The sequence below is a fragment of the Ursus americanus genome, chromosome 14, assembly GCF_024610735.1.
Source record: "Ursus americanus isolate L20-20 chromosome 14, mUrsAme1.1.p, whole genome shotgun sequence".
Taxonomy (NCBI): domain Eukaryota; kingdom Metazoa; phylum Chordata; class Mammalia; order Carnivora; family Ursidae; genus Ursus; species Ursus americanus.
The window spans coordinates 5732961-5760147 of record NC_142140.1 but is presented as its reverse complement, the minus strand read 5'-3'; the positions used below and the strand labels follow the sequence as shown (position 1 = coordinate 5760147).

The window sequence follows — 27187 nt, the reverse complement described above, 5'->3', positions numbered from 1 at the left end:
ATCATCTGCACGTGACTTAAGAGTGGACAGTGCTGAGGGTCTGGAGAACATACCTTTTAGAATGGCACGAAATGAGACTTCAAGAGTGTAATTTACTAAGAACCTCCAATGTCTTGGGGGGAAAAGTAATTCACAAGTTTGTGGTTAAATCTATGTTTTCTGCAGTAAATATGAATTACTTTTATGATGAGGAAAAAAACACTTTAAAAAGATTTTATTTTTAAGTAGTGTCTACACCCAGTGTGGGGTCGAACTCACAACCCCAAGATCAAGAGTCATATGCTCCACTGACTGAGCCAGCCAAGTGCCCCAAAAACATTGTTTTAAGATTTATTTTTGGGGAGCGTCTGGGTGGCTCAGTCATTTAACGTCTTCCTTTGGCTCAGGGCGTGATCCCGGAGTCCTAGGATCGAGCCCATCAGGCTCCTCAGCTGGGAGCCTGCTTCATCCTCTCCCACTCCCCCTGCTTGTGTTCTCTCTCTCGCTGGCTATTTCTCTCTGTGTCAAATAAATACATAAAATCTTAAAAAAAAAAAGGATTTATTTTTTGGGGACGGAGAGGAACAGAGGGAGAGGGAGAGAGAGAATCCCAAGCAGACTCCATGCTGAGCATGGAGACAGATGTGGGGCTCGATCTCATGACCCTGAGATCATGATCTCAGCCAAAATCAAGAGTTGGATGCTTAACGGACTGAGCCACCCAGGTGTCCCCAAAAACATTTTTAAAAATATGTAAATATAACAATTTCTCTCTCTCTCATTTTACACCCAGTGAAACTATTCTTACACTACTGAGTAATTAAAAACATTTTTCTAAACCAAGTAATACTTGTTTTTGTGTGAAAAAAAGGAAGAAAGAAAATGAGAAAATTCAGTTAAGCAAATAAAAGAGTGTAACCATTACTCACAATACTACCACCCAGAGGCAGCCATGGGTAATATCTTGATGCAGAAATTAAAATATTTCATTTACATTTCTCAGAATGTCTATGTGTTTCTTGTTGATTCTTGGGTTATTATCAAGTGTTAGGAGACTACGTAGATTATAGAAACATTGGGTTAAACAAAATTAGGATTTTTTTAAAGTAATCTCTACACCCAACGTGGGGCTTGAACTCACAACCCCTAGATGAAGAGTCACACGCTCTAACTGAGCCAGGGAGGTGCCCCACGGATTAAACAGAGTTAAGTGGGTTTTCTTAACTGCAGCATGCTTTTGTTAGGCTTTTTGGCAAACTGGTTCATTCCTACAAATTGTCCGCATTTCATCAAAGTGCTTCCAAGCAAAGTGCCATAATGTTTATATCTCCTTGCTGTAATAGTCACGACGCCTGGAGATGATTATTCTATAACGTGAGTCTTTTAGAGATGAGATCCTTAATTTTCCTGTGCACCTGTTAAGCAGCTCACTATTCCAAGACAGTGGGTGCTAATCATGGTCCATTTTGCTGGCTGGGAAGCTTAGGCCCGGAAAGACTGGGTGACCGAGTTAAGTCACTGTGCAACTCAAGGTTATAGCTCAGAAGAGAATCTGGGACAGTCTTGCCATGGTAGAAAATGCTTGCCTCCCTCCCCATCTGCCAATGTTCTAACCACTCATCTTGCCATATGTCATATATTTTCCTAGCGCTTTTTCAGCCATGAAACACCCTCATGAACTCGTTTCTGTCCAACAAAGCCCAAAACCCTCGTGTCCTTTGTGTAATTCCGTTTTCTCCAAAGCCACTGGACAGTGACTTACCTCCATAGAGCTGAAGCTCGTCCTTCAAAAGGTCAGGGTCCTCATGCTCTGCACCTGAGTGGAGACAACCCCCTTTATCAGCTCTCCCCATCACAGCACCCCAGGGCAGCTTCCCTCTCCCACACACCTGGAGCCTGAAAAAGTAACACAGTCTTTGTTTGTGCTGCGGCTAAGCCAGGCAGTCTTCAAAGCGCAAGACAGCCTTACAAGTACTTTCCCTTTACCCTGTTGGACTCCCCCCACACACTCACAGGTGACTGTGGTCAGTTTCCTGAAAAAGAATTGAGGGTCTGAGTGGACCTGGGCCTCCTTCAAAGTCAGTAATAAGAGGTGCCATTTATTGAGCACTTACTAGGTATCAATACGGAACTAAGTAATTTATATTTAACATTTCATTAGATCCTTACAGAAATCCTATGAAGAAGGTATTAGTACCTCTCCCTCCCCCATTTTAAGAGTAAGGAAACTGAGGCTCACAAAGTTAAATTATTCCCTGAAGGTCACACAGCCAGTAAGTGGAAATTCCAGGGTTCAAACCCAGATCCCTTTTTTAAAAAGATCTATTTGTTTATTTTAGAGAGAGGGAGAGTGCACAAACACATGCACAAGTGGGGGGAGGGGCAGAGGGAAGAATCTTCAAGCAGACTCCCCACTGAGCGTGGAGCCCGACGTGGGGCTCGATCTCACAACCCATGAGATCATGACCTGAGCCAAGACCAAGAATCAGATGCTCGACCAACTGCACCACCCAGGCGCCCCGTAATCACTTTTATCTTCAGAAGTAGAACCCAGAACTCAAGTCCAGCTTCAAGGGCAGCATTTATTAAACATCTCATGTGTATCAGCTTCTGTCCTAGGCATTAATCCAGGCTCTTCCCCTCATGCTCTTTTCTTCCCACAATCCATTTAGGCCAAAATTTACTTACAATTTTTATTTTTCCAAAAATTTTCCTCTGGTCTTCAAAATAAAACATGCTCGTTGTATACTATTTGTAGTATAAGACAGGTCAAAAAAGCAAAAATAAAAATCACCCAGGATTTAACCATCCAGAGATAGCCGCTACTAACATTGTGCTATTTTTCCTTCCAGTCTTATTTATCACCACGTATGCGTGAATTTTTACACACTACATCTGAGAGCAGACGAAGCATATGATTCGACATCTATCTTTCTCGCTTCGGAGCTGTGTGAAGATCAGAGCTGTAGGCAGGACAGGGTGGCTTGCCGGTGCTGGGCACGAGGCCGCTGCTCCTCGCGCCTACTACAAACGGGGCTGGGAGCCCCGCGCTCGCGCAGGCGCGCTCAGTCCCGCGGAGGAGCTCAACCGTGAGCTGGGCGGGCAAAGGGGAAACCGCAAGGCCTGCTGCCTACCAGGCGAGCTGTCTCTGGGGGCTGCGCCGCCCCTGGCTTGGCGGGCATTGTCCGGTTCCTCCTGGGGGCTGGTCCTCGTCCCTGCGCTCTGCGGAGAACAAACGCAAGCTGTAGGAGAACCTCAGCCTGGAATGAGCCGGAAACACATCGTTCCCGTGTTCTCGGAATTTAGCTTATACGAGGAGTGTGGTTTGGAGGAAAGATAGCTCTTGGGGCGCTGAGAGGGGTAGGAGATCTGCCACGAGCTCTCTGTGTGATCTTGGACAAATCATTTCATGTTTCCACTGCTGCTTTCATGAAGGTAAGACAAGGTCATCCGAGGTATCCTATTACAAGCACAGGGCTGTGTCGTCTCGGTGTCCCCACAACATCATGCTGACTCTGTGCCCACCTGGAAGGCTCTTCCCATTGTGTGCCCCTTATCTTGAAGATTAAGGGGTAGGAAGGCTTTTCCATCCGCCCCAGCTCACACTCATCTTCGCTCTCCCTCGTCTGCGGTTACTCGACACTGTGGGCCCGAGGCCGGGGGTGGCGCTGTTCGTCTCTCCAACCATCCCGAGCTCCTGAAGGACAAGGCCTGGATCCTCTCTGTTCTAAGGGTGACTGCACGAGGAGCTCGATCAAGATTTGAAGAATGACAGATTTCTCTGCACTCCTGGACGGTCAGCATTGCAGGAAGTTCCTGGTTTCAGGTCCACCGGACTCCCTTTTCCTTGGGATGACCGAGATGGCTCGGGCAGCTACTGTCCTTCAGTGTGCTTGGGGAGCTCCCGCTCAACCGCGGATACATTTCTAATTTCCGGAAAGCCAGGTTAACTGTGCTTTAAAATCAGTGCATTGTGATCTCAGCTAGATACAGAGAAAAAGGTATCAGGAAGTACATCAAGATTATGACAGCAGTATTTATCTCAGAAGATAGGATTTGGGTTGGCTTCGATTTTCTTCTTTTCTGTATTTTATAAATATTAATCAATGTTAAAAAAAATAGGCTTTTTCGGGTGCCTGGGTGGCTCAGTCGGTTAAGCGTCTGCCTTTGGCTGGGGTCGTGATCCCAGGGTCCTGGCATCGAGTCCCATGTCAAGCTCCCTGATCAGCAGGGGGGTCTGCTTCTGTCTCTCCCCGTCTCTCTCAAAGAAATAATAAAATCTTTTAAAAAAATAAGGGCAGTGGCTTCCTTTCCAGTCCCATGAGGAGACTGGCTACAAATGAACCCACTGGACCACCCATCACTCGCTCTCCTCTGTCTGGAGAAACAAGCATGGATTTTGTGGTCTGGAGCCTCAGGCTCAACATATGCAATGTGAGGATGTGAGGCCAGGGCTTTGCAAGCATTTTTTAGGATTTAGCCAGAGAATTCTTTCTCCAAATAAAACCTCAGGCCCCAGCCCACTCTGTAAAGCAGATCTTAGTGCAGGCATTCTGGTGGAGGAGTAGACCAGAGTCCACCCCCTAACCTCCCCAGTCCCAGAAAGACCTCCAGGGATCCCTGTTTGGTTACTGAGCCCTCTGACAGCAGGTCAGTTAGACTTCCTGTGCCTCAGTTTCCTCACCTATAAAATGGGAATAATCATAGCACCTTCCTCAATGGGTCTCTTTGAGAATGAACTGAGTTATTACACGTAAAGTGCTTGGAAGAGTACCTGGCACATAGTAGGTGCTTTAAATGCCAGCCAGGACGTTGCCACTGCTATCCATTCAGCCTAGCATTTTGAATTAAGAGAACAAAAATGAAAGGACATTCTGCTTTCTATCAGAGAATAATGTGGCAATTTGTAATCAAGGCCCAATGGGAGATGTTCATTTCCTGGTAACACACTGAAGGACTTGTGGGGAGTCAATGCTGAGGACACGTTTTGTGCCAAAATTCAAAAAGTAAAAGGCTTTGAGCAAGGTAAACTGGTGGAAGGTTGGGGGATAATCTTAAGGTTGTTTTTTTAAAGCTTTTACTACGTGCTCAGTGCTAAGACTTTACACGTGTAAAGAATGTGATCCTTGCCTTAATCCCATGAGGTCGTACCTTCTGTTATCGTCCCCAGCCTCCAGATGAGGACCCCAAAGCATATAGGGTTTAGCAATTTACCCAAGGACACATAGCTAGTGAGTGACAAAGAAAGGGTTTGGCCCTAGCAGGCTGCTTGAGCAGACAGATACATTGAGTTCAACACCAGAGTGCTCCCGATAAACCTCAGTGTGACTTTACATGAGACGCGGCCCGTGAGGGGCTTTTTGGTAAGCATGAAAATTAGCTGCAAAGGTATTACAGAATAACACGGCGAATGCCCAGGATACGATAGCAAAACATTTTAAACGGAAGACAGTGTTGTCTGTCTGGTAGTTGTAACTGTGTACAAATTATGTGCACTGATTGGTGGGGTCTGGAAGGGGATATGGAAAAATAGAATTAAAGTATCAAGGTGGGAGATTATGGGGCATTGTTTTTCCATGTAAATGCTTTTCTTGAATAATACTGTGAATATATATACATATATATTAATATTGCTATACCTGAGGAAGAGGAGGAAGAAGAGGAGGATGAAGAGGAGGAGGAGGAGGCAGAAGACTTGTCTCTCTTAGGTTGTTCTTGAGAAAAGAGTCCAGCCTCCCTGTTTGGCTTGTGGATCTCTGTCTCTTCATCTGGGAGGCACACAGAGAAAAGGATGTTTCTTGCCCTTCCCACCCTAGAGACCACCAAGACCTCCCCGGGCATCTCCTTGCACTTGGGGGCCAGGAATGACAGGATTCTCTGGGACATTTTTCCCAAAAATGTGGGGCCAGTGGAAGGTGCAGGAGATCAGAGCTCTCAGAGGCCCCAGGGGCTGGAGGAAGCCTCAAGGCATAAATTCCTCTGAATATGGAAACCAGAGAGCGGCTTCTAAGCCCCCATCCTGCCCAGAGGCCACTAGACTATGTACAATAGTTGCCAACTTAGGATTCACTGTAAATTACAGGGCAGGTGTGTTCTGGTCAAGTGAACCTTCTCATCCCCGATTCCGGTGTAGCGCAGGAAACTTCCCTGCTTCTGAGAACCCTCCCTAGTGCCAGCCCAAGCCTCCAGAGCCCCCTTGAGATTAGGGGAGCAACTGAAATTCCCCAAAGCTAGAAGGTTCTAGGGGACAGACTGGACTGCGTGTGTGTGTGTGTGTGTGTGTGTGTGTGTGTGTGTGTGTGTAAAACATTACTTTTCTAGAGGATTCAACTGTGACTTGGGCCATTCTGCCACATGAGGGGAGGAAGGTCTTCTGTTCCACCCACTGCTGGACTCTACCTCCCATGGGGCTTTGCCCAGAGGGTGAGAGAAGACAAACATACAGTCTAGATCTTCTGGTTCTTCATGGACTCGACTGTGATCTGGAGTCTGGGAGGAAGGTCCTGAAGTCTCCATGGTTTTCCCTGGAGGAATAACAATAATAAGTGATTAATTAATATCACCTTCGTTAATCCCCTTAACATAAAAAAAGCTTGGCAGGGGCGCCTGGGTAGCACAGCGGTTAAGCGTTTGCCTTCGGCTCAGGGCGTGATCCCGGCGTTATGGGATCGAGCCCCACATCAGGCTGCTCTGCTATGAGCCTGCTTCTTCCTCTCCCACTCCCCCTGCTTGTGTTCCCTCTCTCGCTGGCTGTCTCTCTCTGTCAAATAAATAAATAAAATCTTAAAAAAAAAGAGCTTGGCAAATAAAGAAGAAAAAGACAAAGACCCAAGATTCAAAAGTACAAGAGAACAACTTACAAAAAAAAAAGAATACACAATTAGGGACATTTGAATAATCGGCCATCTTTTGATAATATGAATAACTTATTTTTAGTTTTTAGAGCAGTTTGAGGTTCACAGCACAACTGAGTGGAAGGGACAGACAGAGATAGCCAACATGCCCTCTGACCCCAAACACGCATAGCCTTCCCTCATTGTCAACATCCTCCACCAGAGTATTAATTTTTTCAGGTGTGATATTTATATTGAGGTTATATTGATTCGAAGTGTCCTTAAATGTAAGGATACTGAAATTTTTATGGTGGAATTATATGATGTCTGGGAATTTCTCCAACATGATCTTGTTGAGTCCGAGGGCGTAGGTGGGGGTCCAAATAACCACACATGGCCCTGAGGTAATAGTTATTGGAGCTATATCAAAATATAAATATTTATATTTATTTATATTCCTCCCCTCATGTGGCAGAATGGCCAAAAAATAAATATCTCTGGGTGGTGGTATTATGGGTATTTTTAGCTTCTTATTTTTACTTCAATTTTCTAAATTTTTAACAGTATTGTTTTTGTTATAATAAAATCGCCAAGAGGGATGCCCGGGTAGCTCAGTCGGTTGAGCGTCTGGCTCTCGATTTCGGCCTGGTTCGTGGTGTCAGGGTCATGGGACTGAGCTCTGCCTTGGGCTTCGCACTCAGTGTGGAATCTGCTTGAGATTCTCTCCCTTTCCCTCCCCCCCTCCCCTCTCGCACTCATGTTTGCTCTCTCAGTCTCTCAAATAAATAAATAAAATCTAAAAAAATAAAAAAATTAAATCGCCGATAATTTTTCCTTATGTACTTATCAATGTAACGTGCCCATATCTTGTCTCAGTGTAGTACTTGATGGTTTTACAGAGGGCTTATCTGAGCCTGGTCACAAACCAGTCAGGTAGGAATTGGGATTCATGGCTCCTCACGCTTGAATTGTAGTTTCTAGGCAACAAAACTTCCCCAAAGATTGTCTCATTTGATTCTTACAATAACCCTGCAAGGTACGTTTTATTGTCCCTATTTTATAGAGGCGCTCCAGAACCCACATTCTGTTTAATACACCCCAAAACGTTGGTCTGGGGCCCTGAGCCGGAGTCTGGCCGGGCCGGCACGCCTGTCAGGATTACGGATGTGAGCAGTGAAGGTAAGTGCAGAAAGCAGGCACTTGAAGTGAAGAGCAAAGTTTGGGAAACTGTCCCTTCAGGACAGGACTTTGTACTTTACGGAAATTCTGAGCTGGAGCTAGCGGAAACTCTGGAGGCCAGCCTTTTGGTGAGGCCGCAAGAAGGCCATAACCGTGGCCTTGGAAAATCCAAATGGCTAACTTCAGTCAGCTGGTGTTCTCCCCTGGGGAAAACACATGGAGTGGGGTTCTCCTGCAAAGCCTTTATTTTTGTTGGGCACATGGCCAGCCAGCTAGAGACTATATAGTTTCCAGCATCCCTTGAAGCTAAGTGTGGCCATTTGACTACATTCCTGCCAATGGAATGTGGGTGGATGGGATATGTGTGGTGGCGCGCCCAGAACTGTTTAATGGCTCTCCAGGGGGGGAAAAAAAAAAGTATGTACACATGCACATACACACATACACACATATTTGTTACACATTTTGCTGATGCAAAAAATGTATAGCATACAGTTTACAAATAATAAAACGCACAGCACTCTTTACTGCAAATTCCACACATCTATAACTTCAGCGTGCTTTGGAATTTCTTGCAAAACCCACTATCAGTTTTTATAAGTCCATTGCCAACAACGGGGTCACAAACTCAGACTACTAATACATTTTTGATTACTACTAGTTTTAACAAAAAAGTTGCCGACATCATCGATGAACGGAAGTATTTTCAGGGTGAATGTTAGTTGCTGTTTTCTTTCACATTAACGAGTAAGACAAAGTGTTTCAACTAAGGCATTTGTTGTCATAGTTTGTCAGTGATGCGAGCAACGCTGAATCGAATCAGCTTTCAAATTTTGGAAGAATACTTTCTCAACTTTTCGCGCTATTCACAATGTAATGGCTGCAGGTGCAATGCGGTTTTTAGGTTCAATCTGCATTATTAGTGTTTTTTTTTTTTTAAGATTTTATTTATTTATTTGACAGAGAGAGAGACAGCCAGCGAGAGAGGGAACACAAGCAGGGGGAGTGGGAGAGGAAGAAGCAGGCTCATAGCGGAGGAGCCTGATGTGGGGCTCGATCCCAGAACGCCCGGGATCACGCCCTGAGCCAAAGGCAGACGCTTAACCGCTGAGCCACCCAGGCACCCCTATTAGTGTTTTCTTGATCACTTTCTAAAATGTAGACAATCCACAAAACAAACCATCGAGCTCTGATTTATAGAGTTTCCTGGTTTCTATGGTGTAAACACTCCCACCGCGGCTGATCTCAAGCTACCAGCATGAGGCTGTGGAGTGCGAAGTTGGGAAGGGCTGTGCCATAGAACACACCATGTGGTGTTTCTACCCTACAGATAAAACAGATAGGGAATCTCAAGTGCCTGAGTAATAGCAGAAGGTAGTCAAATAAATCAGGAAGTGATACATTTGGTGTACTTATTAACTATTTTTAATAGAATTTATTTAATTGTACATTTCTATAATTTAATAATGGTTGGGCTTACCAATCGGCTCCCAAAATTTCTAAAGATTTAAGGATCTGCTTTCCCAGGCGATACAGCCTGGTGTCAGCTCTGGACATAACAACTTCTGCTTGCGTTCCACGTCCTCTTTCCTGCTTTTGTGTATGCTGGAACGCAGCCTTGGGGGTGGGAGGTGGGGGCGGTAAACCACCTCAATCAGGCAAAAACAAGCCAATACCCCAGGGAATTCCTGAGCTAGAAGTCAGAAGGAAATTTAAGTTTTGCCAGTCCGCATGCACAGAGCCGCCTGCTCACCTGAACCTGCCTCTGATCAGCTCCGTGCACGGGAAATCAGCTTCTCTCTTATTTGAACCCTGTGGTTCGGTCTGTTCGTTACAGCAGCATTGCTGAGTTGTGCAGGCTTCATTTTAAAGCCTCCCCTATTTCTTCTTCCAGCTCTGAGTCTAAGCCCTCAACTGGGAGAGGGGAGAGCTTCACTACTCTCTGACTAGTTTAGATTAGGGTTCTCAGCCTCAACACTTCAGACATTTGGGACCGATGATTCTTTGCCATTGCATGCATTGTAAGATGCTGAGCCCCCCACTAGATGCCACTAGCATCCCCCCCCAACCAATTGTGATGATGATCAAAGACGTCTCCAGACATTACCAAATGTCCCCTGGGGGTGAAAATCACCCCCACTTGAGAACCACCGGTTTAGAGAATCTACTCTCTTTAACAAATTTAATTGTGGGGGCATCTGTGTGGCTCAGTTGGTTGAATGTCTGCCTTCAGCCCAGGTCATGATCCTAGGGTCCTGAGATCGAGCCCCGCATCAGGCTCCCTGCCCAGTGGGGAGCCTGCTTCTCCCTCTTCTGCTCCCCCTGCTTGTGCTCTCCCTCTCTCTCTCTCTCTGTCAAATAAATAAATAAAATCTTTTTAAAAATTTAATTGTATTAAAATTTTTTTATTGCAGTGTAATTGGCATATAACATTATATTTGTTTCAGGTGTGCAACATGATTCAATATTTCTAGACATTGTAAAATGATCACCACAATAAGTCTAGTTCCCACCTGTTCCCATACATAGTTACAAATTCTTTTTCTTATGATAAGAACTTTTAAGATATATTCTTTTAGCAACTTTCAAATATGCAATACCATATTATTATTATTATTAAAGATTTATTATTTAGAGAGAGAGAGAGTGCATGTGCATATGTATGCATGAGTAGGGGCAGAGGCAGAGGGAGAGACTGTCCAGTAGACTCCATGCTGAGCCCTGCGCAGGGCTCAATCCCACAACCTGAGATCATGACCCCAGCAGAAATCAAGAGCTGGACGTTTAACGGACTGAGCCATCCAGGCACCCCCCGCAATACCATATTAGGAACTCTAGTCACCATGTTGTACATGACATCCCATGACATTTCTTTTATTACTGGAAGTTTGAACCTTTCGACTGCCCATTTCAGCCACCCCCCACCCCCACCTCTGGCAACCACCAATCCATTCTCTGTATCTGTGAGTTTGGGTTTTTTGTATGTTTGTTTGTGGTACAGAATCTACTCTTAAGCTACCAAGACCTTGGCAAGGCAGTACCCTTCCCTGTGCCCAGACGTGGACCATCTGGGCTTGGGTCCTATCTAACACTCCTGGTTGTGGGATCTTGAGCAAATTACTTAACCTCTTGCTGTCTCAGTTTCCTCATCTGTAACATGGGACAATAATAGTGCTAATCTCACAGAGTTGTGAAAGTGGCACTTAGAACAATGCTTGGTATAGACCAGGTGTGGAATAAATGCCAGATGGAATGATTTGGGGCCTCCAGACCTAGGCCATTCTTTCTTATCGCCAAAATTGTATCTGACCTTCCAGGCACAGCTCCAATGCCACCTCCTTCACGAAGCTCTGTGCTAGTTGCCTAACCGATCCCCACCCTCCTTACCCTACTCTCTTAATCCTCCTTCCCCCAGCACACCTGCCCTTCTTTCTTGCTAACCAAACTGCAGTGTTGTTCATTATTACAACGGGAGTGGCAACAAGACAGTATGTGTACCGTGGCAAGAGCATGTGCTTTGGGGTCAGACTGACCAGGGTCCAACCACATTCCTGTCACCTATGCACGGCATGACCTTGGGCAGAGCAGTCCCCTTCTTTTGGCTCTGGTTACCTCAGTTTGTGAACTGGTGACGGTAGTACCTTCGGGAGGAAAGATGGCCAGTGCCTGCCCTGAGCAGTGCTCAGTGAATGTGAATTTCCTCTTGTACACACCTCCTACTACCCTCAGACATTCAGTGTCCAGCCCAGCCCTGCTCAGGCCCCATCAAATTTGTATCTGACCGTCCAGGCACAGCTAAAATATCACCTCCTTTACGAAGCCCAATGTTAGTTGCCTAGCCAGTCCTCATCCTCCTTACCCCACTCCCTTAATCCTCCTCGCCACCATCAGCCCTGCCCTTCTTTCTTGCTAAAGAACTGCAATTTTGTTCTGCCAGCTCCAGTTAAATACTTGTTTTGTCAGCCTCCCTTATAGCTGAAGTTGGCTGGGGTTCTGGATAGGGTGTTGCTACGTCTGACAAAAGAAGCCAACAGTGCTGGTGCTGTGTCTTGCCTCTCCTTCCTTCCTTGAACATGAATGTGATGGTAGGAGCAACAGCGGCCACCTTGTGACCATGAGGAAAAGCCAAAGCAAATGCAGAGACATTGTTGAGCTGCTGAGCAGTGGCTGCCTGCTTTCTTGTTATTTGAGAAAAATAAAGCTTTATAGGCAGGACTTTTTTTTTTTTTAAGATTTTATTTATTTATTTGACAGAGATAGAGACAGCCAGCGAGAGAGGGAACACAAGCAGGGGGAGTGGGAGAGGAAGAAGCAGGCTCACAGCAGAGGAGCCTGATGTGGGAAGGCAGACACTTAACCGCTGTGCCACCCAGGCGCCCCTATAGGCAGGACTTTTTATACACACGTCCCCTCTCCTACATTACATCTGTTAATTGAGCACCCACCGTGTGTTAGAACTGGGGAATACATGGTGAACAAGTTGCATCCCTGTCCTCAAGGAATTTTGTGGTAGACCAGGAGTCTGTGGGAGCCCAGAGGCCAAATCAGATCAGGATCAGTCAGGGAAAATTCCTGAAGGAGGGAATACTGGGGTGAGTTTAGCAGGACCAGAGGGGCAAGGGTCCTTGTCCCACATGGGAAAAAGTTGCAGGAAGCAACTCTAAAGAAGAAAGAGATTGGGGGAGGCCCAGAGGGCACCCCCGCCTTGTTCCCGGGCATATTGCTCTCCTGAGCCTCATCAATTCTGTCTTGTGCCAGACTCTTCTTCCTCACGGTAGGGCACTTTGTTGCACAACTCCAGGGCCACTGTTCTTAGTCACGCACAGATCTCGGCTCGGCCGGGTGTGTCTCCTCCACTAGAGCCTGAGCCCAGCCAGGGGAGAGACTAAGACTGATTCACTTCTGTGTCACCTGAAGCCTGCATGGGTCCCACAAAGAGCAAAAATGATGATAATGGTGATGATGATGATGATGATGGCGGCGATGACGACGACAACCAAGTACTTCCCACCTGCCAGGCAACCCTCTTAGCACTTTACCGGTGTCATCTCACGTGTTCCTCACCACCACTCCGTGACGGCTCACTGTGGTTGGGCCCACTTTCTAGACGGCATGGGGAGACTAAGGAACTTTCTTGGGGCCATAGCTAGTAAGTGGTTGAGCAAAGGGAGTTGCTTAGTCCGTGTTGGGAGATGGAAGGAGTGAAGCTGTCACCTCTCCTCAGGCCCCTGTCATTAGCGTCAGGAATGAAGCCGCTAAGTCATGGGAGTGCTATGCCAATGATGGTGACTTGGCTTGTAGTCAGCCATCCGAGGGGCCCTGAGCAGTGTCCTCATGGCCGGGGCACCTGCTCAGCTCCTCCGTCAGAAGCGAGGGAAATGGAACTATCATGGACGTGGGACCTGAGGTAGCCCTGTTTCTCCTTTTAATGCCCTGCCCCATCCCTCCTCCACCCACATTTCTAGTATGAGAAAGGGTAAATAGAATTAAAAAAAAAAAATTAAAGTTCAAGGACCGGCGTGCAGGGCAATGCCTAACTCAAAAGGGCGGTGCTGCTGGTGGAGCCTGAGGCCCTGGCCGAGGGATTTCTGGACAGGCTTCCCCAGCTCAAGTGCACAGCCTGTCACCTCCTCTGAAGCAAGATGGACCGTGGGGTGTTGAGACAGGAGAAGTGAAGAAAGCAGAATGAGGAAAGAGAACATGGCATGTTCCCCAAGATCTTCTTTCACGAATGCAAGTCTTATTTTATGCAGAAGGAAGCTGAGGTTCAGACAGACACGGGGCTTGTTCAAGGTCTCCCAGCTGACGGGTGGACTCGAATCCAACCCCTGCCCCAGCAGAGAGGCCCCATTCCCTGACCCTGGTCAGAGGCCCCTAAAATCCCCTCTCACAGGGGCTCCCTCCCCGCCCCCCCATCCCAGGTTGATCCTACAGGGGAATGGAACTCCTGACTTCCAAGCACTTTTCTCCCAAAGGCCCAGCCCTGCTGAGTCAGTGGTGGGGCCAGGGCCTCTGTACCGACAAGTCTTGCTAAACTGGATTTCCCCTTCAGTTCAGCCCACATTTCCTAAGCTCCTGCTGTCACAAGAGGCTGGGCCCAGGATGAGAGGGATACTAGGGGACACCAAGCCATCATGGCCTCATAGTGCTTTCCCTGCCCAGCTCACTTGATCTTCATGTGAACCAGGAGGGAGGCAGAGTGGGGATTATTGTCCTGTTTTACAGACAGGAAAACTGAGACCCAGAAATGGAGAGGAGCTTGCACAAAGTCTTAAGGCAACTCGGGGGCAAGGCTGACTCCAGAGCCCTGACTCTTGATTCAGGAGCTGCTTACCCCTCCCTGTTGCCCCACCTTGGAGGAGGGGACCGAGGTGGACTTCAACAGGTGGAAAAAGGCAGAATGGGATAAATGTTTACTAGAGGAAGTGGGTGGCAGACAGTTGAAGGGGTAGGAAGCCCGTGAGGTTGGGGGAAATCATCCTGGGCCTCGAATGTCAGGCGAATGGCCCTTTTCCTGTAGGTAGACTGCAGGGCTGTGCCTGTGAGCCACAAACGCAGAGCCAGCTAAGTGACACAGGCCCAGGACAGTAATGGGGTTGGGGGAATTAGAAGCAGAAACAGCAGCTATGCCGAGAACAGAGCTGACCGAAGGCTGATGCTTGTTTTTGCCCACTGGGATCGAAGCCCCTTCTTCTGGAGGTTATATCAAAGCCCTCCGGAATCTCCTTCGGCTTCCCAAGCCACCCCAAACAGGCGTACACCCTAATTTCAAATATATCCTGGTCTGGCCGACACAGTTCCATGACAAGCGGTCACAGCCCTGTACCCAGGTTAGACCATCTCTCCCTCTTGGGAATCTGACTGCGACATAACACAAATTTAGCTTCTCACCGTTCTGTAGGTGAGAAGCCTAACTCAGGTCTCTCTGGGCTAAAAGCAAGGGGTCAGCAGGACTGCATTCCTTTCTGGAGGCTCTAGAGGAAAATCCACTTCCTTGCTGCTGTTCCTGCTGCTGCCGCCGCTGCTGCTATTTCTCCAACATGCACTGCGCCTCGCCCCCTTAATTTCTTTGCTTTGTCCAGCTTCTAGAGGCCACCCACAGACCTTGGCTTGTGGCACCTTCTTCCCTCTGCAAAGCCAGCAATGTCAGGTCAATCCTCACCTTGCGCCATTCTGACCTCTTTTGCCTCCCTCTTGCACTCTTTCTCCTTTTTTTAAAGTCATCTTTACATGCAATGTGGGACTCGAACTGACCACTCCACAATCAAGAGTCGCATGCCTTACTGACTGAGCCAGGCAGGTGCCCCGTCCGTCTTCTACTTTTAAGGACCCTTGTGTTATTGTGACATTGAGCCCAACCAGGTCATCCAGCATCATCTCCCCACGTTAAGGTCAGCCGATGAGCAACCTCACTTCCATCGGCAATATTAATTCTCGTTTGCCTTGTGTACTTACTTACTTAGTTTCCAGAGATTAGGATGCAGACCTCTTTGGGGGCCATTATTCAGGCTGCCATGGTCTCTAACTTCAGTGCCTGCCACAGCCTGGGGCCCTGCAGATTCTGAACATCTTCCTTCTTAAACCGGGTTCCCTCTCTGACTCCACCATGCTCCTGGGCCCCCAAACTCCAAAGATAGGAAGGATGCCCTGGCTCCTTCCTCCACAGACAGCTAAAGCCCAAGCTTGTCCCATTTTCCATTCAACAGGACCTGGCTTTTCTGTTCCCATTGCCTCCCTCCCAAGAGAGCTGACAAGGGGAATTTCACCCTATTAATTCCAATCCTACCCCACACCATGCAAGAGCACAGTCCTTTCCCCCAGAATACGGTTCAGTGTATTTTGGTGCAGATTTGGGAAATGCCACCGGCTTCAATCCCTGACATTCTCCAGGTCAGCCTTTCCATCCTGGCGTCCAGGCCTGGACACTTCTGCCGCACATTTGGACAGTACCAATTCCCGGGTCCGGAGTTCCTCCATCCCTCCATCAGGACAGCTAGGGAGGGGAAGGAATCAGAAACAGACCCTCGGAAACCACGGCCATGGAACAGAAGTGGTCTTTTCATCAGTTCTGGGATCCCAAGGTGTGGCTGGTAAATCCTCTCAGCACCCCCAGGGCAGGGACCGGGGTGGGGGAGGAAACTGAGTCAGCTGTCATGAGCCCAAGAGCCTAGTCCTGGCCCTTCCTCCAAACCACTCTGGGCCCTCAGGCACATCACTTCTCCCCGCTAGGTTTTATTCTCATTTACAAAACAGAGAATAATGTCATTCATGTTATTCACATTTTGAAGTGCATATGGGCTTGTGGATAGGAAAGTACGTGGTACAATTATCATGCCCTTTGCCAGGACATTATACTGAGAGGTATCTTGATTAAGTCACTTTGGCAATGGAATCTGACAGAACCCACTCAAGTCGTGCCGTATCTCTTTGCTTCCCAGCTCTGTGACTTTGGGTAAATCATGTTAACTCTCGGAGCCTCAGTTTCCTTGTCTGTAAAATGGGGATTAGTGTCATTGTCTTGCAGGTTGCTGTGAGGATAGAGATTAAAAGGACTTTACTTCTGAGCTCCCTGGGAAGAGGAATCACGCTTTTCTTGCTCTCTACTATATTCTAGCCCCTGGCATAGACAAAGTGCTTCAAAAAAAGAAGTCACAGAGTACTGAATTTAAGAGCTTAGGGAAATGCTAGCCTAGCAAAGTTTCTTTGGCATCTCCTTCTCTTCTTTATACTACTTGTTCACACCCCTTCTTCTTCAACACTCTCCCCCTTCCTGTCCCAGGCTCACCTCACCCCCACCCCAACCCCCAGCTCCCCAGGTTTGGTGGTCTCTCCCTTTCTCCCAGGTATAATTCCTCCTGTAGACAGGAGACCAAAACTGAGGCCCAGAAAGGGTAAGGGACTTGCCCAAGGTCACACAGCAAGGCATCTAGATATGAACTCAGATCTGAGTCTGAAGTCAAGCGTGAGGGGAACCTCACAGAGGAAAAGAAGGAAGATGCCTCAGTTTCCACCTCCTCCACCATCCTGTCCCAAGTCCGTCCAGGCAGTATAACGATGGGATAACAACCCATGCTGCCCAGCCAGGAGACCACAAGCCAGACAGACCCGCTATGAATCTATATGACCCTTTTGGGCACAGCACACCCAACAAAGCAGCCGGGGCCTAAGGTTGCCTCTGAGCAGTGCAGGGTGGCACCTAGGCTGAACCTAGAAGATTAAAAAGGGACAAAATTAAGTCTATGCAGAAAGAGGATGGGTGAGCCCAGCTTGGAGGCCGCTCATACAGGAAGACCTAGGCGTTTTAAAAGACCCTTTGAAACGTAAGTAAATGTTAGCACAAGCATCTATCTTGGTGTCCAGCACATAGTAGGTGTATAACCAATGTTTGTTAAAGTGTAATATCAGCCAACAAGGTGATAGAGCTGCGGAGCAGAGCTAACACAGCCTTAGGTCGTATTAACAGGAGGACAGAGTCTACAGTGAAGAAGGTGACCCATAGCTCATCATCTCCCATCCTAGGTTCAATCCTGGGTTCTGAACAGAATAAGGTCTGGACGAACAGAGATAATCCAGGGAATGTGTGGGGTATTAAGACCAAAGCCAAGAGAAGTGGCTGGAGAAGCAGGGTACTAAGCCTAGGGATAAGCACTGCGTGGACAGACCTGGTCACTGTCCCCAGAATCTTCAGGGCTTCCTGCAGGACAGAGGGACCACGTGGAGCTGTGAGCTCCAGAGGTCAGGACCTTGGGATGTCACCAGGACAGATGCCAGCTCAATATATAAATGAATTTTCCAAAATTCTTTGCAGAACTGCTTTGGATGGTCATGGGCACCCTGCCGTGACGGTGGCAGAGGTTGGCTTAGATGTCCTTAGCTCAGAACCTAGCAGTATCTCAAATTATAATCTCCAAAGTACAGGAGGGACGTACTATATAGCATGTGCACCCTCGGCTATATGTCTGATACTGAATGTCATGCTTATTAAGTGGGGTTCCCAAGGCCAGTGGGAAGCCCCACAATAGGTGTGCTCCCACCCTGTCTTTCATTTCTCTACATTCAGGCATTGCCATGTACTACGGGACACTGGTGCTGGGCTGGGTGGGTCTGAGGATCAAACAATGCATTTTAACTGCATCAGCCCCCGCAGAGCAGACAAGTGGCTTCAAAGAGTCCCTGCAAAGAAACCACAGATGGAGATAACTCTAATCCAGAAAGAGCAAGCGAACAGCAGGAAAAGTGCGGGACAGACCGCTGGCTGCTCCTCGCTCAAGGCCTTCATCAGCCACTTTACCATGTTGAAAACAACAATGAATGGGATCTCATACACACGGTATTGCTTATTGAAGTAATAATAGGAAACCTACTCGGAATGTGGACTTCCATCCACTGTTTTGATTATTACATTCACACAGAGTGTATATTGGGCCCTTAGACATTAACTAATAATCACAGCCCTTGTATATCATTTCTAATTCTATAAATATGCATCTGTTGGGGGTGCCTAAAGTATTTTTCTTGAGAAGCCCGTGCAATCGCAAAGTGACAGGGGCACCGGGGTGGCTCAGTTGGTTAGGCATCTGACTCTTGATTTCGGCTCAGGTGGTGATGTCAGGGTCGCAGGACTGAGCCCTGGGTCAGGCTCTCTGCTGGGTGTGGAGCCTGCTTGGGATTCTCTCTCTCCCTTTCCCTCTGTCCCTTCCTGTACCCCGCCCCCCCAAAAAAAGTGTGGCAACCACAGCCCTAGATCCTCAGACCCAGCTAGACACTAGGGAATGCTGCTCCCTGTTTGGAGTTCAGGGTTGAATCAAACTTATTTCACATTTAGGAACTAAGAAAAACTAGGGGGGAGTGTGTCCCCCAGTAAAAATTGTTGAGCCCCTCCCCCACAGAGTTTGAAGGTTAATGGGAAAAAACCAAAAACTCTTAAAAGGTTCTCCCCGGCTCTGACTCTCCAAGGTGGGTGCCTATTTAAACAGCCAGAGCCAATCCAGCCTCCTTTCTCATTCTGTCATCTAAGTTTCTCTGTCTCCTCTCTCTTTTCCACCTTTTCTCCTGTCTCCACTCGCCCTCCCCCACATACACACATGTAATTGGCAACAGCGAAAACCAGAAAGGAGGAGTCTAGTGCAAGAAAAGGAGCTTGCTGGGTTTTGAATGTCAGACAGACCCGGATTGAGTTCCCACCACTACCCTCCACTGACTGGGACCACGGCATGCCACCTTCATTCTCAGAGCCTCACAATCCTGCCCTGAAAAAACAGACATGCCTAGGACTCAACAATAAAACGACAAACTAATTTAAAAATGGTCAAAGGACTTGAACAGACATTTCTCTAAAGGAATGGTCAGTAGCCCTTGGAACAATGCTCGACATCTCTTTATTAAGAGAAATGCGAATCAAAAGCACAATGAGAGGGCCACCTGGCTGGCTCAGTTAGAAGGGCATGTGACTCTTGATCTCAGGGTCATGAGTTCGAGCCCTATGTTAGGTGTAGAGATTACTTAAATAAAGCTTTAAAAACAACACAAAACAAAGCCACAATGAGATACCACTTCACACTCTCTAGGATGTCTACAACAAGAAATCCATTCAATAACGAGTACTAACGAGGATGTGGAAAATTTGGAGCCGTCATGTATAGTTGGTGGGATTGCAGAATGATACAGCCCCTTTGGGAAAGTTTAGTGATTTCTCAAAATGTCAAACATAGATTCGCCATATGACCTTTTAAGTCCACTCCTAGGTATACATCCAAGAAAACTGAAGACCTATGTCCACACAAAAACTTGGGCACAAATGTCCACGGCAGCCTTATTCATAATAGCCACAAAGTGGAAACAACCCAAGTGTCCACCAACTGATGAACGGATAAACAAAATGTGATACAAACATACAACACCATTCAGCCAGAAAGAGGCATGAAGTCCTGATGACATGTTACCGCATGGCTAAACCTTGAAAACATGATGCTAAGTGGAAAAAAAAAAAAAAGCCAGTTAGAAAAGAGCATCTATTATATGATTCCATTTATATAAAATATCCAGAATAAGCAAATGCATAGAGATAATCCACAACGTAGGTTAGTGGTTGCCAGGGGAAGGAGGAAATGCCAGGGAGACTGCTAAAGGGCCTGGGGTTTATTTGAAGATGATAAAAATCCTAAATTCTCAATTAAATAGTGGTGATGGTTGCACGACTCTGTGAATATACTAAAAAACACTGACTTGTACACTTTAAAAGTGTGACTTTGGTGGCATGTGAATGATACCTCAATAAAGGTACTATAGAAAAAAAAAAAAAAGAGTGAGGCCCCCCCCACCCCAAGCGGGAGAGAGCGGTCTAAGAGGGCGGCCTGGAGGGGACTTCAGAGCGCAGGTTTAGAGGCGTTTTAGAGGACGACACTAGCCGCTCTTCCACGGGTTTCAAAGACAGGACAGGTCCCCTTATTTATAGATCTGCTTGGTTTGGACCGCACACCAAACACCGTACACTTCCCTCGCCACAACTGCCCCTAACACACACTCCTGACTCAACTTTTCTGGCAGTTTCTAAACAAAGCAGTATAAAATAATAAGCACGTGACTATCATCTTCTGTCTCCCTCACAAAGAAAACGGACTGGCTGGAGGCCTGAGGGCCGCCTCTGAGGAGGGGGGCTCGGATGCTTCCTCCGAGCGGAGGGGCGCTCCTGACGCTGGTGGCGGGGTTGGGGGCCGGGACAGAGGGGGGCGGGGCTCCCTTCCAGGCCACACCGCCCGCCACCGGGTGAGCCTCGGACAGGCAGCCGGGCTCCCCTCCCCCAAGGCCCGGCTCTGCCTGCTCAGCATTTTCTCCCCCAAAGTGCCGTTGAGCCCGAGCAGAGGAGACGACTGGCCTCGTCTTCTCGAGTCTACCAGGCCCGGCCCAGAGGGCCCAGGGCGCCTTCGGAGGGGGTGTCGGGAGGGCAGCTGCCCTCGCTTGCTGGTCAAAGCACAGAGACCGGGATGTTTGGGGGTGGGGGAACACCTTCGTCCTCCCAAGTGTTTGGTCCCACGAGGGCAGAGTGGACGAAGCCTTCAGAGACCTAGTTCGGCCCTCCATTTCACAAATGGGGAAACGGAGGCTCGGAGCATCAAAGGTTTTTTCTGAAGGTCCCGCAGCAAGTTAGCGACAGAAACAGGAGCTGGTCACCTGCTATGGCCAGACATGGGCTGGCCGAAGCCCAAAACAACCCAGGGAGGTGAACATTTGTCATCCTCCCCTGACACCTGCAGGGATGGAGACCGAGGTGCTCACCCAGCTAGGAAGGGGCAGAGCGGGTATTCCAATCCAGGTCCACCTAGGAACCACACAACGTCAGGCCGGGGGAAGAGCCTGTTCTCCTCAAAATTAACCCTCCACCCCGCCCCTCACCCAGCACGTGTCCCATTACCTGTGGTCTGGAGGCCCGTGTTGGCTGCCGGGAGAGCCGTGTGTGGACTGTGCCGATGCCAGGCTGGGCAGGGGAAGAGGGCGGCAGGCCAGGCCAGGCCACACCCCCGTGACAGGGAGGGGGCGGGGCATGAGTTGCCCTGGGCCGCACCACGCACCACACACCCGGGTGGCATTCCTTCTGCTGGTGCTATCGGCCCCAGGCCTTCCTGTCTGACTTGAAGCTTCCTCATGACACCCCAGGCACAGCAGATGGGGCCCCTAAACCCCTAGACCCACCCCCGGGCATGGCCACGACTGCTGACTCAGGGGGCAGAGATGTAGGGGGTAGTTCTAATCTGGGCCAAGCTCTGGGCAGGGAGGAGGTGGGGTGTGTCCCAGATCCCACCTCATTGGTGAGACTGACTCAGGATCCAGCCATGTGGGCCAACCCAATGCTTTCCCAAGGGGTGAGGTTGGGCAGGTGGCAGGACAGGAGGCCCAGGGCTCAGAGGACTGGGGGACTCCTGTGAATGGGACTGGCAGTGCCCTCTCCTGGTGAGGAAACTGGGCAAAGGCTAGAATATCTATTGCCTTGTGCAGACAGGAAAACACAGGTCCCAAGGGGGTGAAAGGTGGGGACTGACCTCCTACAGTGAGTCCAAGAATAACCCCAGCTCAGGCTACCTTTGCTTCCTACTAATTTATCAAACATTTCGGAAGCAGGATAGTAAACAAGTCCTACACTGCCTTGGGAAGCACCCAGGCCAGCTAAAGACAGGCCATGACAGGCCCCACGAAGGCAAGGCCCAGGGAGCTGTGGGCTCCCAGGAAGTCTTCCTGGAAGAGGAGTCCTTTGGATCCTGAACTCAGGCCAAATCTCAGAGTCATCCCTGATTCTTCGCTCTTTCATACTCTGTATTTGACATATCTGGAAAACCCTGTTGGCCACACCTTCAACATATCCCAAAGCCAACCTCTTCTCTCCACCTCCATGGCAACCACCCTGGTCCAGCCAACATCACTAGATCACTAGTCTGTCTGCTCCTGCCCTCAGCCCAGCAGCTGTCCTAATCATGGCAACCAAGGGATCAGGTTAAAACCCAAGTCAAATCATGTCCCTCCTCCCCTCAGCACCCTCCCAGTACTCCCACCCCACTCAGGATAAAACTCAAGTTCTTACATAGCCCTCCACCATCTGGGACTCACCTCTTGTTCCAATGACTTCCTCTCTCACTCTGCCCAGCTACACTGGAATGTGCCCCAAACACTCCAGTTAGGTTCCACCCTCAGGGCCTTTGCACTGGCTGTTCCCTCTGTCTAGAATGCTTTTTCCCCAACAGGCACCTGGCTCCTTTCCTCACTTCTTCAGGTCTTTACTCAAATGTCACCTTCTCCAAGACGCCTTCCCTGACCACCGGGTACAAAGTGATAACTGCCAGCACCACCTTTCCCTGTCATCCTGCTTTACTGTTCGCCAACTGAAACATACTATACGTTTTTTTATGCATATTTCCTCCTTATGTATTGTTTGCTCCAGGACCCAGGACAGTGTCTGACACATAGTAGGTGCTCAATAAATTTTGTTGACTGAATGAGTGACCTGAAAGGGAAGCCGAAGAAGCATGGCAAGGGCATTCCAGGCAGGGGCAACCATGCGTGCAAAGGCTTAGGGGGAAGAAGCACTGCTTGTGCTGAGCATCTGGAAGTAACTCAGTACAGCAGAGGAGTGGGGCCTGGAAGAGGGGAGAAGGGAAAGCGAGAGGCAGGGCCTTGGGAGCCAGGCCAAGGAGGCCGGATGTTATCCTGAGAGCTATGGGGAGCCGCACAAGAGGGACATGATCAAATCTACATTTTAGACAACGATTTGGCTGCTCTGTTGTGGACTCGTGAGGCTGTGAGGGGCAGCCATCCAGGTGAGCATGAGCCATGACAGGGGAGATAAGGACTAGGGACAGGGTCACTGCACTGTCACAAACAGTAGCCACCAGCCACGTGTGGCTATGGAGTCCTGGAAATGTGGCTGGTCAGAATTGAGATGCGCCGTAAGGGTGAAACACACCCAAGACTTCCTATGAAAAACAAGAATATGCAATAGCTCACTAATAATTTTGGTATTAGTTACCTGTTAAAAGATAATATTTTGGATACACTGGGTTAAAGAAAACACATTATTAAAATTAGTTCCACCTGCTTCTTTTTGCTATTTTTAAGTAGTTACTGGAAAATTAAAAATTTTTTGCAGGTACATAGAGCTCACAATATATTCCTGTCGGACAGCCCTGATTTAGAAGGTAGAACAGACAGGGCTTGGTCGATGGACTGGGAGGGTGAGGGAGACCCTTGGTCTAATTACAGGTCTGTTCTCCCTTCCAGCTGCTCCTGTCTGATGAGACCGTGTAGTCCAGAGACAGAAAGAATGGGCTACAGGGAAGGGCTGATAGAGTTAGTTTTCATCTCAACACAAGCACACACACACAATTCTCGCCTTTACAGTAAGAACAATCCAGAAATGGAATAGGTTGATAGAATAGGCAATGAGTCCTCTTTCCCTGGAGGTATGTAAGAAGAAAGTTGAAGATCACCATTAAGCAGGGGAAAGGAAGTTGAACTGATTAGTTATTTTCAAAATGTGGTCCCTGGACCAGCAGCATCAGCAGCACCTGAAAACCTTTTAGAAATGCAACTTCTCAGGTCCCATTCCCGTCCTACTGAATGAGCAACTCTAACAAACACCCGCACCCACCCCCCGCCCTCCTGAGGTTCTTCTGACGCCTGTTCAAAAGAATACTGCGTATCATTTAAAGGTTTCAATGACTGGCACGTAGTAAGTGCTCAGAAAAACCCCTTGTCTTCACCTTCTGTTTGCTTCCTAATCCCAGGTGAAGGTACTTCCCCTCTCTGAGCAAATGAAGAGTTTGCTTCCTGCCTCACCTGTAGCACCAGGCTGTATGGACCTGACACAGGACGGAGGCACAAGCTCAGGGCATTTCCTGTCTCTCTGACATGGGCAGATGGCCAGGACTGCTACGGGGCTGCCCGAAGTGTACGGGAGGCCCCAGCTCGGCTCCCTCCTGAGGTGACCTCACTGCTCTGTGTGTGTGTGTGTGTGGGGGTGATTCATGAGACAACCTCCCACTGCCATGTGGGCACAGCTGACAGCCCCGGGGAAGCCAGCTCAGCAGATGAGCGTGGCATCCGGCTTCCCTGCATTCCAGAACTACCAACTGGGGCCCACCTGACTCAGCAAGCACGTGCACTCTGGATGCAACAGAAAGCTCAGCCTGGGTCTCCACATCCATCAAAATGGGGAGATGGCAGCCCCTATCCATGGCAACATTATTTGTATAAAGTGCTTGGAAGCAGTGCCTGCACACAGTCAATGAGTCCTCTTTCCCTGGAGGTATGTAAGAAGAAAGTTGAAGATCACCATTAAGCAGGGGAAAGGAAGTTGAGAGTGCCTTGGCATTCTCGTGATGAGGCCACTGGGATCCCTCAGGCAGATGGGAACCCCCCAGACACTTGTCAGATCTGAGAGTTACGCCATGCAGCTGTAGGGGGGAAAATATGCTTCTACTGTGCACACCCAGGAGCCTGGTTCTCTACATGAATTTTTACTTAGTCACCAAACAAATGTCTGTGAGGACAGGGCCTGTCTTAATCACCTTGAAACGTTTATTAAATGGATCCTCTAAATCAGGGGGCATTGGCCTCATTTCATGGATGAGAAAATTGAGGGTCAGAGAGCTGAAATGATTTGCTCCAGGTCACATAACTAACCAGAAAGTGGCTGGGTTAGGGTTCGAAGCCCGGTTTCCCTGACTGCAAACCTGGGACTTTTTCCACTCCTCCATGCAGAAACCCCAACCTAAACTTCTGGTTTAAAAGCCCTTGTATATGTCATTGAAATTCACATTGAAAGAGTTGGCCTCTGGCCTAGACTGGAATCTTTGCAACTCCATACTCTTTGAGAAACAACAGCAGTAGCTGATGCTATAGGAGATGGAGTTTAAAATATTCCTAAATCCAGATTAAGTGTGACTCATGCTGGCCTCCAGGCCTCAGATGTTCCATCTGTAAAATGGGCAGAATGAAAACCAGCCTTGGCTGAAGGCAGAGGTTGAACCTGGTGACCCTGACAGTGCCTCTAACTCTCAGATGCCAGGGTCCTTATGCCTACTTTAAAGAATGAGGCCTAAAGTTAAATTTTAAAAATTAATAAAGACAGACACCTGGGTGGCTCAGTTGGTTAAATGGCTGCCTTCAGCTCAGGTCGTGATATCTGGGTCCTGGGATTGAGCCCCGCATCAGGCTTTCTGCTCGGTGGGGAGTCTGCGTCTCTCTCTCTCTCTCTCTCCCTCTGCTCCTCCCCTCCACTCACTCTCTCTCTCAAATAAATAAATAAAAATCTTTAAACAAAAAAACTATCCCTGTTTGACCACATTTTTCCTTTAATGAAACTTTTTATAATATATAATATATTTGAGATAATTATTTATTTGAGATAATCACATGCAGTTTTAAGAAATAATACAGAGATCCCATATACCCTTTATCTAGCTTCCCCCAATGGGAACATCTTGAAAAACTACATGACAATTTCACAAGGGGATATTGACATTGGTACTGTTAAAATACAGAACATTTCCATCAGTATCAGGATCCCTCAAGCTGCCTTCTGAGAGCCACACCCACTCTTCTCACTTTTCTCCTCTCTGATCCCTGGCAACCACTAATTTCTTCTCCATTTCTATAATTTCATCATTTCAAGAATGTTATATCAAGGGAACCATATAGTTTATAACCTTTGGGGATTAGCTTCTTTCATTCTGCAAACTTCTCTGTTAGAGTCATTCAGATTGTTGTATCAATAGTTTGTTCCTTTTTATTGCACTTTTCCGTGGTGTGGTTGTGCCACAGATCATTAGCCATTCACCCACCAAAGGACACTTGGCTGTTCCCAGTTCTATTATGAATAAAGCTGTTACAAACATTCATATACAGGCTTTGGCATGAAAATAAATTTTCTGGGGTGCTGGGTAGCTCAGTTGTTAAGCGTCTGCCTTTGGCTCTGGTCATGATCCCAGGGTCCTGGGATGGAGCCCCACATCAGGCTCCCTGCTCAGAGGGAAGCCTGCTTCTCCCTCTCCCACTCCCCCTGCTTGTGTTCCCTCTCTCACCGTGTCTCTCTCTCTGTCAAGTAAATAAATAAAATCTTTAAAAACAAATTAAAATAAATAAATTGTCATCCCTCGGGGAATAAATGCCCATGAGTGCAATTATCAAGTTATATGGTAGTTACATGTTTAGTATTTAAGAAACTGCCATAATCTTTTTTAGAGTGGCTGTACCATTCTGCATTCCCACCAGCCATGTATGAGTGATCCAGTTTCTCCAGATCCTTGCCAGCATTTGATGCTGTTGCCATGTTTTATCTGAATCCTTCTGATGGGTCTCATTGGGCATTTCCCTAACGCTCACGATGCTGGACATCTTTTCATGTGCTTATCTGCCATCTGTGTACATCCTCTTTGGTGAAATGGCTACTCATGTCTTTTGCCCATTTTCTCATTGAATTGTTTGTATTTTTACTGTTGAGTGTTAAGAGTTCTTTATATATACTGGATATAAATCCTTTGTCAGATATGTGGTCTGCCAAAATTTTCTCCCAGTCCACGGGCCATCCTTCAAAGTGCCAAACAGTCATTCTCTCTTCCAATTCCCAGGACCTGGCTGAACTAGGATGTGGACTGAACAAGCATTCTTTTTTTTTTTTTTTTAAGATTTTACTTATTCATTTGAGAGAG

At 47.9% G+C, this 27187-nt stretch overlaps 1 protein-coding gene across 2 annotated transcripts in view; it reads right to left on the bottom strand.

Moving 5' to 3' along the window:
• The window catches only part of TMEM40 (transmembrane protein 40), a 30507-nt gene extending 9042 nt beyond the window's left edge, over positions 1–21465 (bottom strand). Inside the window, exons 1-4 of one of the 2 annotated variants that reach the window (XM_045812467.2) lie at positions 21403–21465; positions 6423–6503; positions 5619–5747; positions 1742–1795 (exon numbers count right to left, since the gene is read on the bottom strand). In XM_045812467.2, coding sequence (XP_045668423.1) covers positions 1742–1795; positions 5619–5747; positions 6423–6495 — 256 coding nt within the window. In that variant the 5' untranslated portion in view covers positions 6496–6503; positions 21403–21465. Of the gene's footprint in view, positions 1–1741; positions 1796–5618; positions 5748–6422; positions 6504–21402 lie in introns of those variants that run through there. The other variant, XM_045812468.2, reaches the window with a different exon arrangement.
• Positions 21466–27187: the final 5722 nt, after the last annotated feature.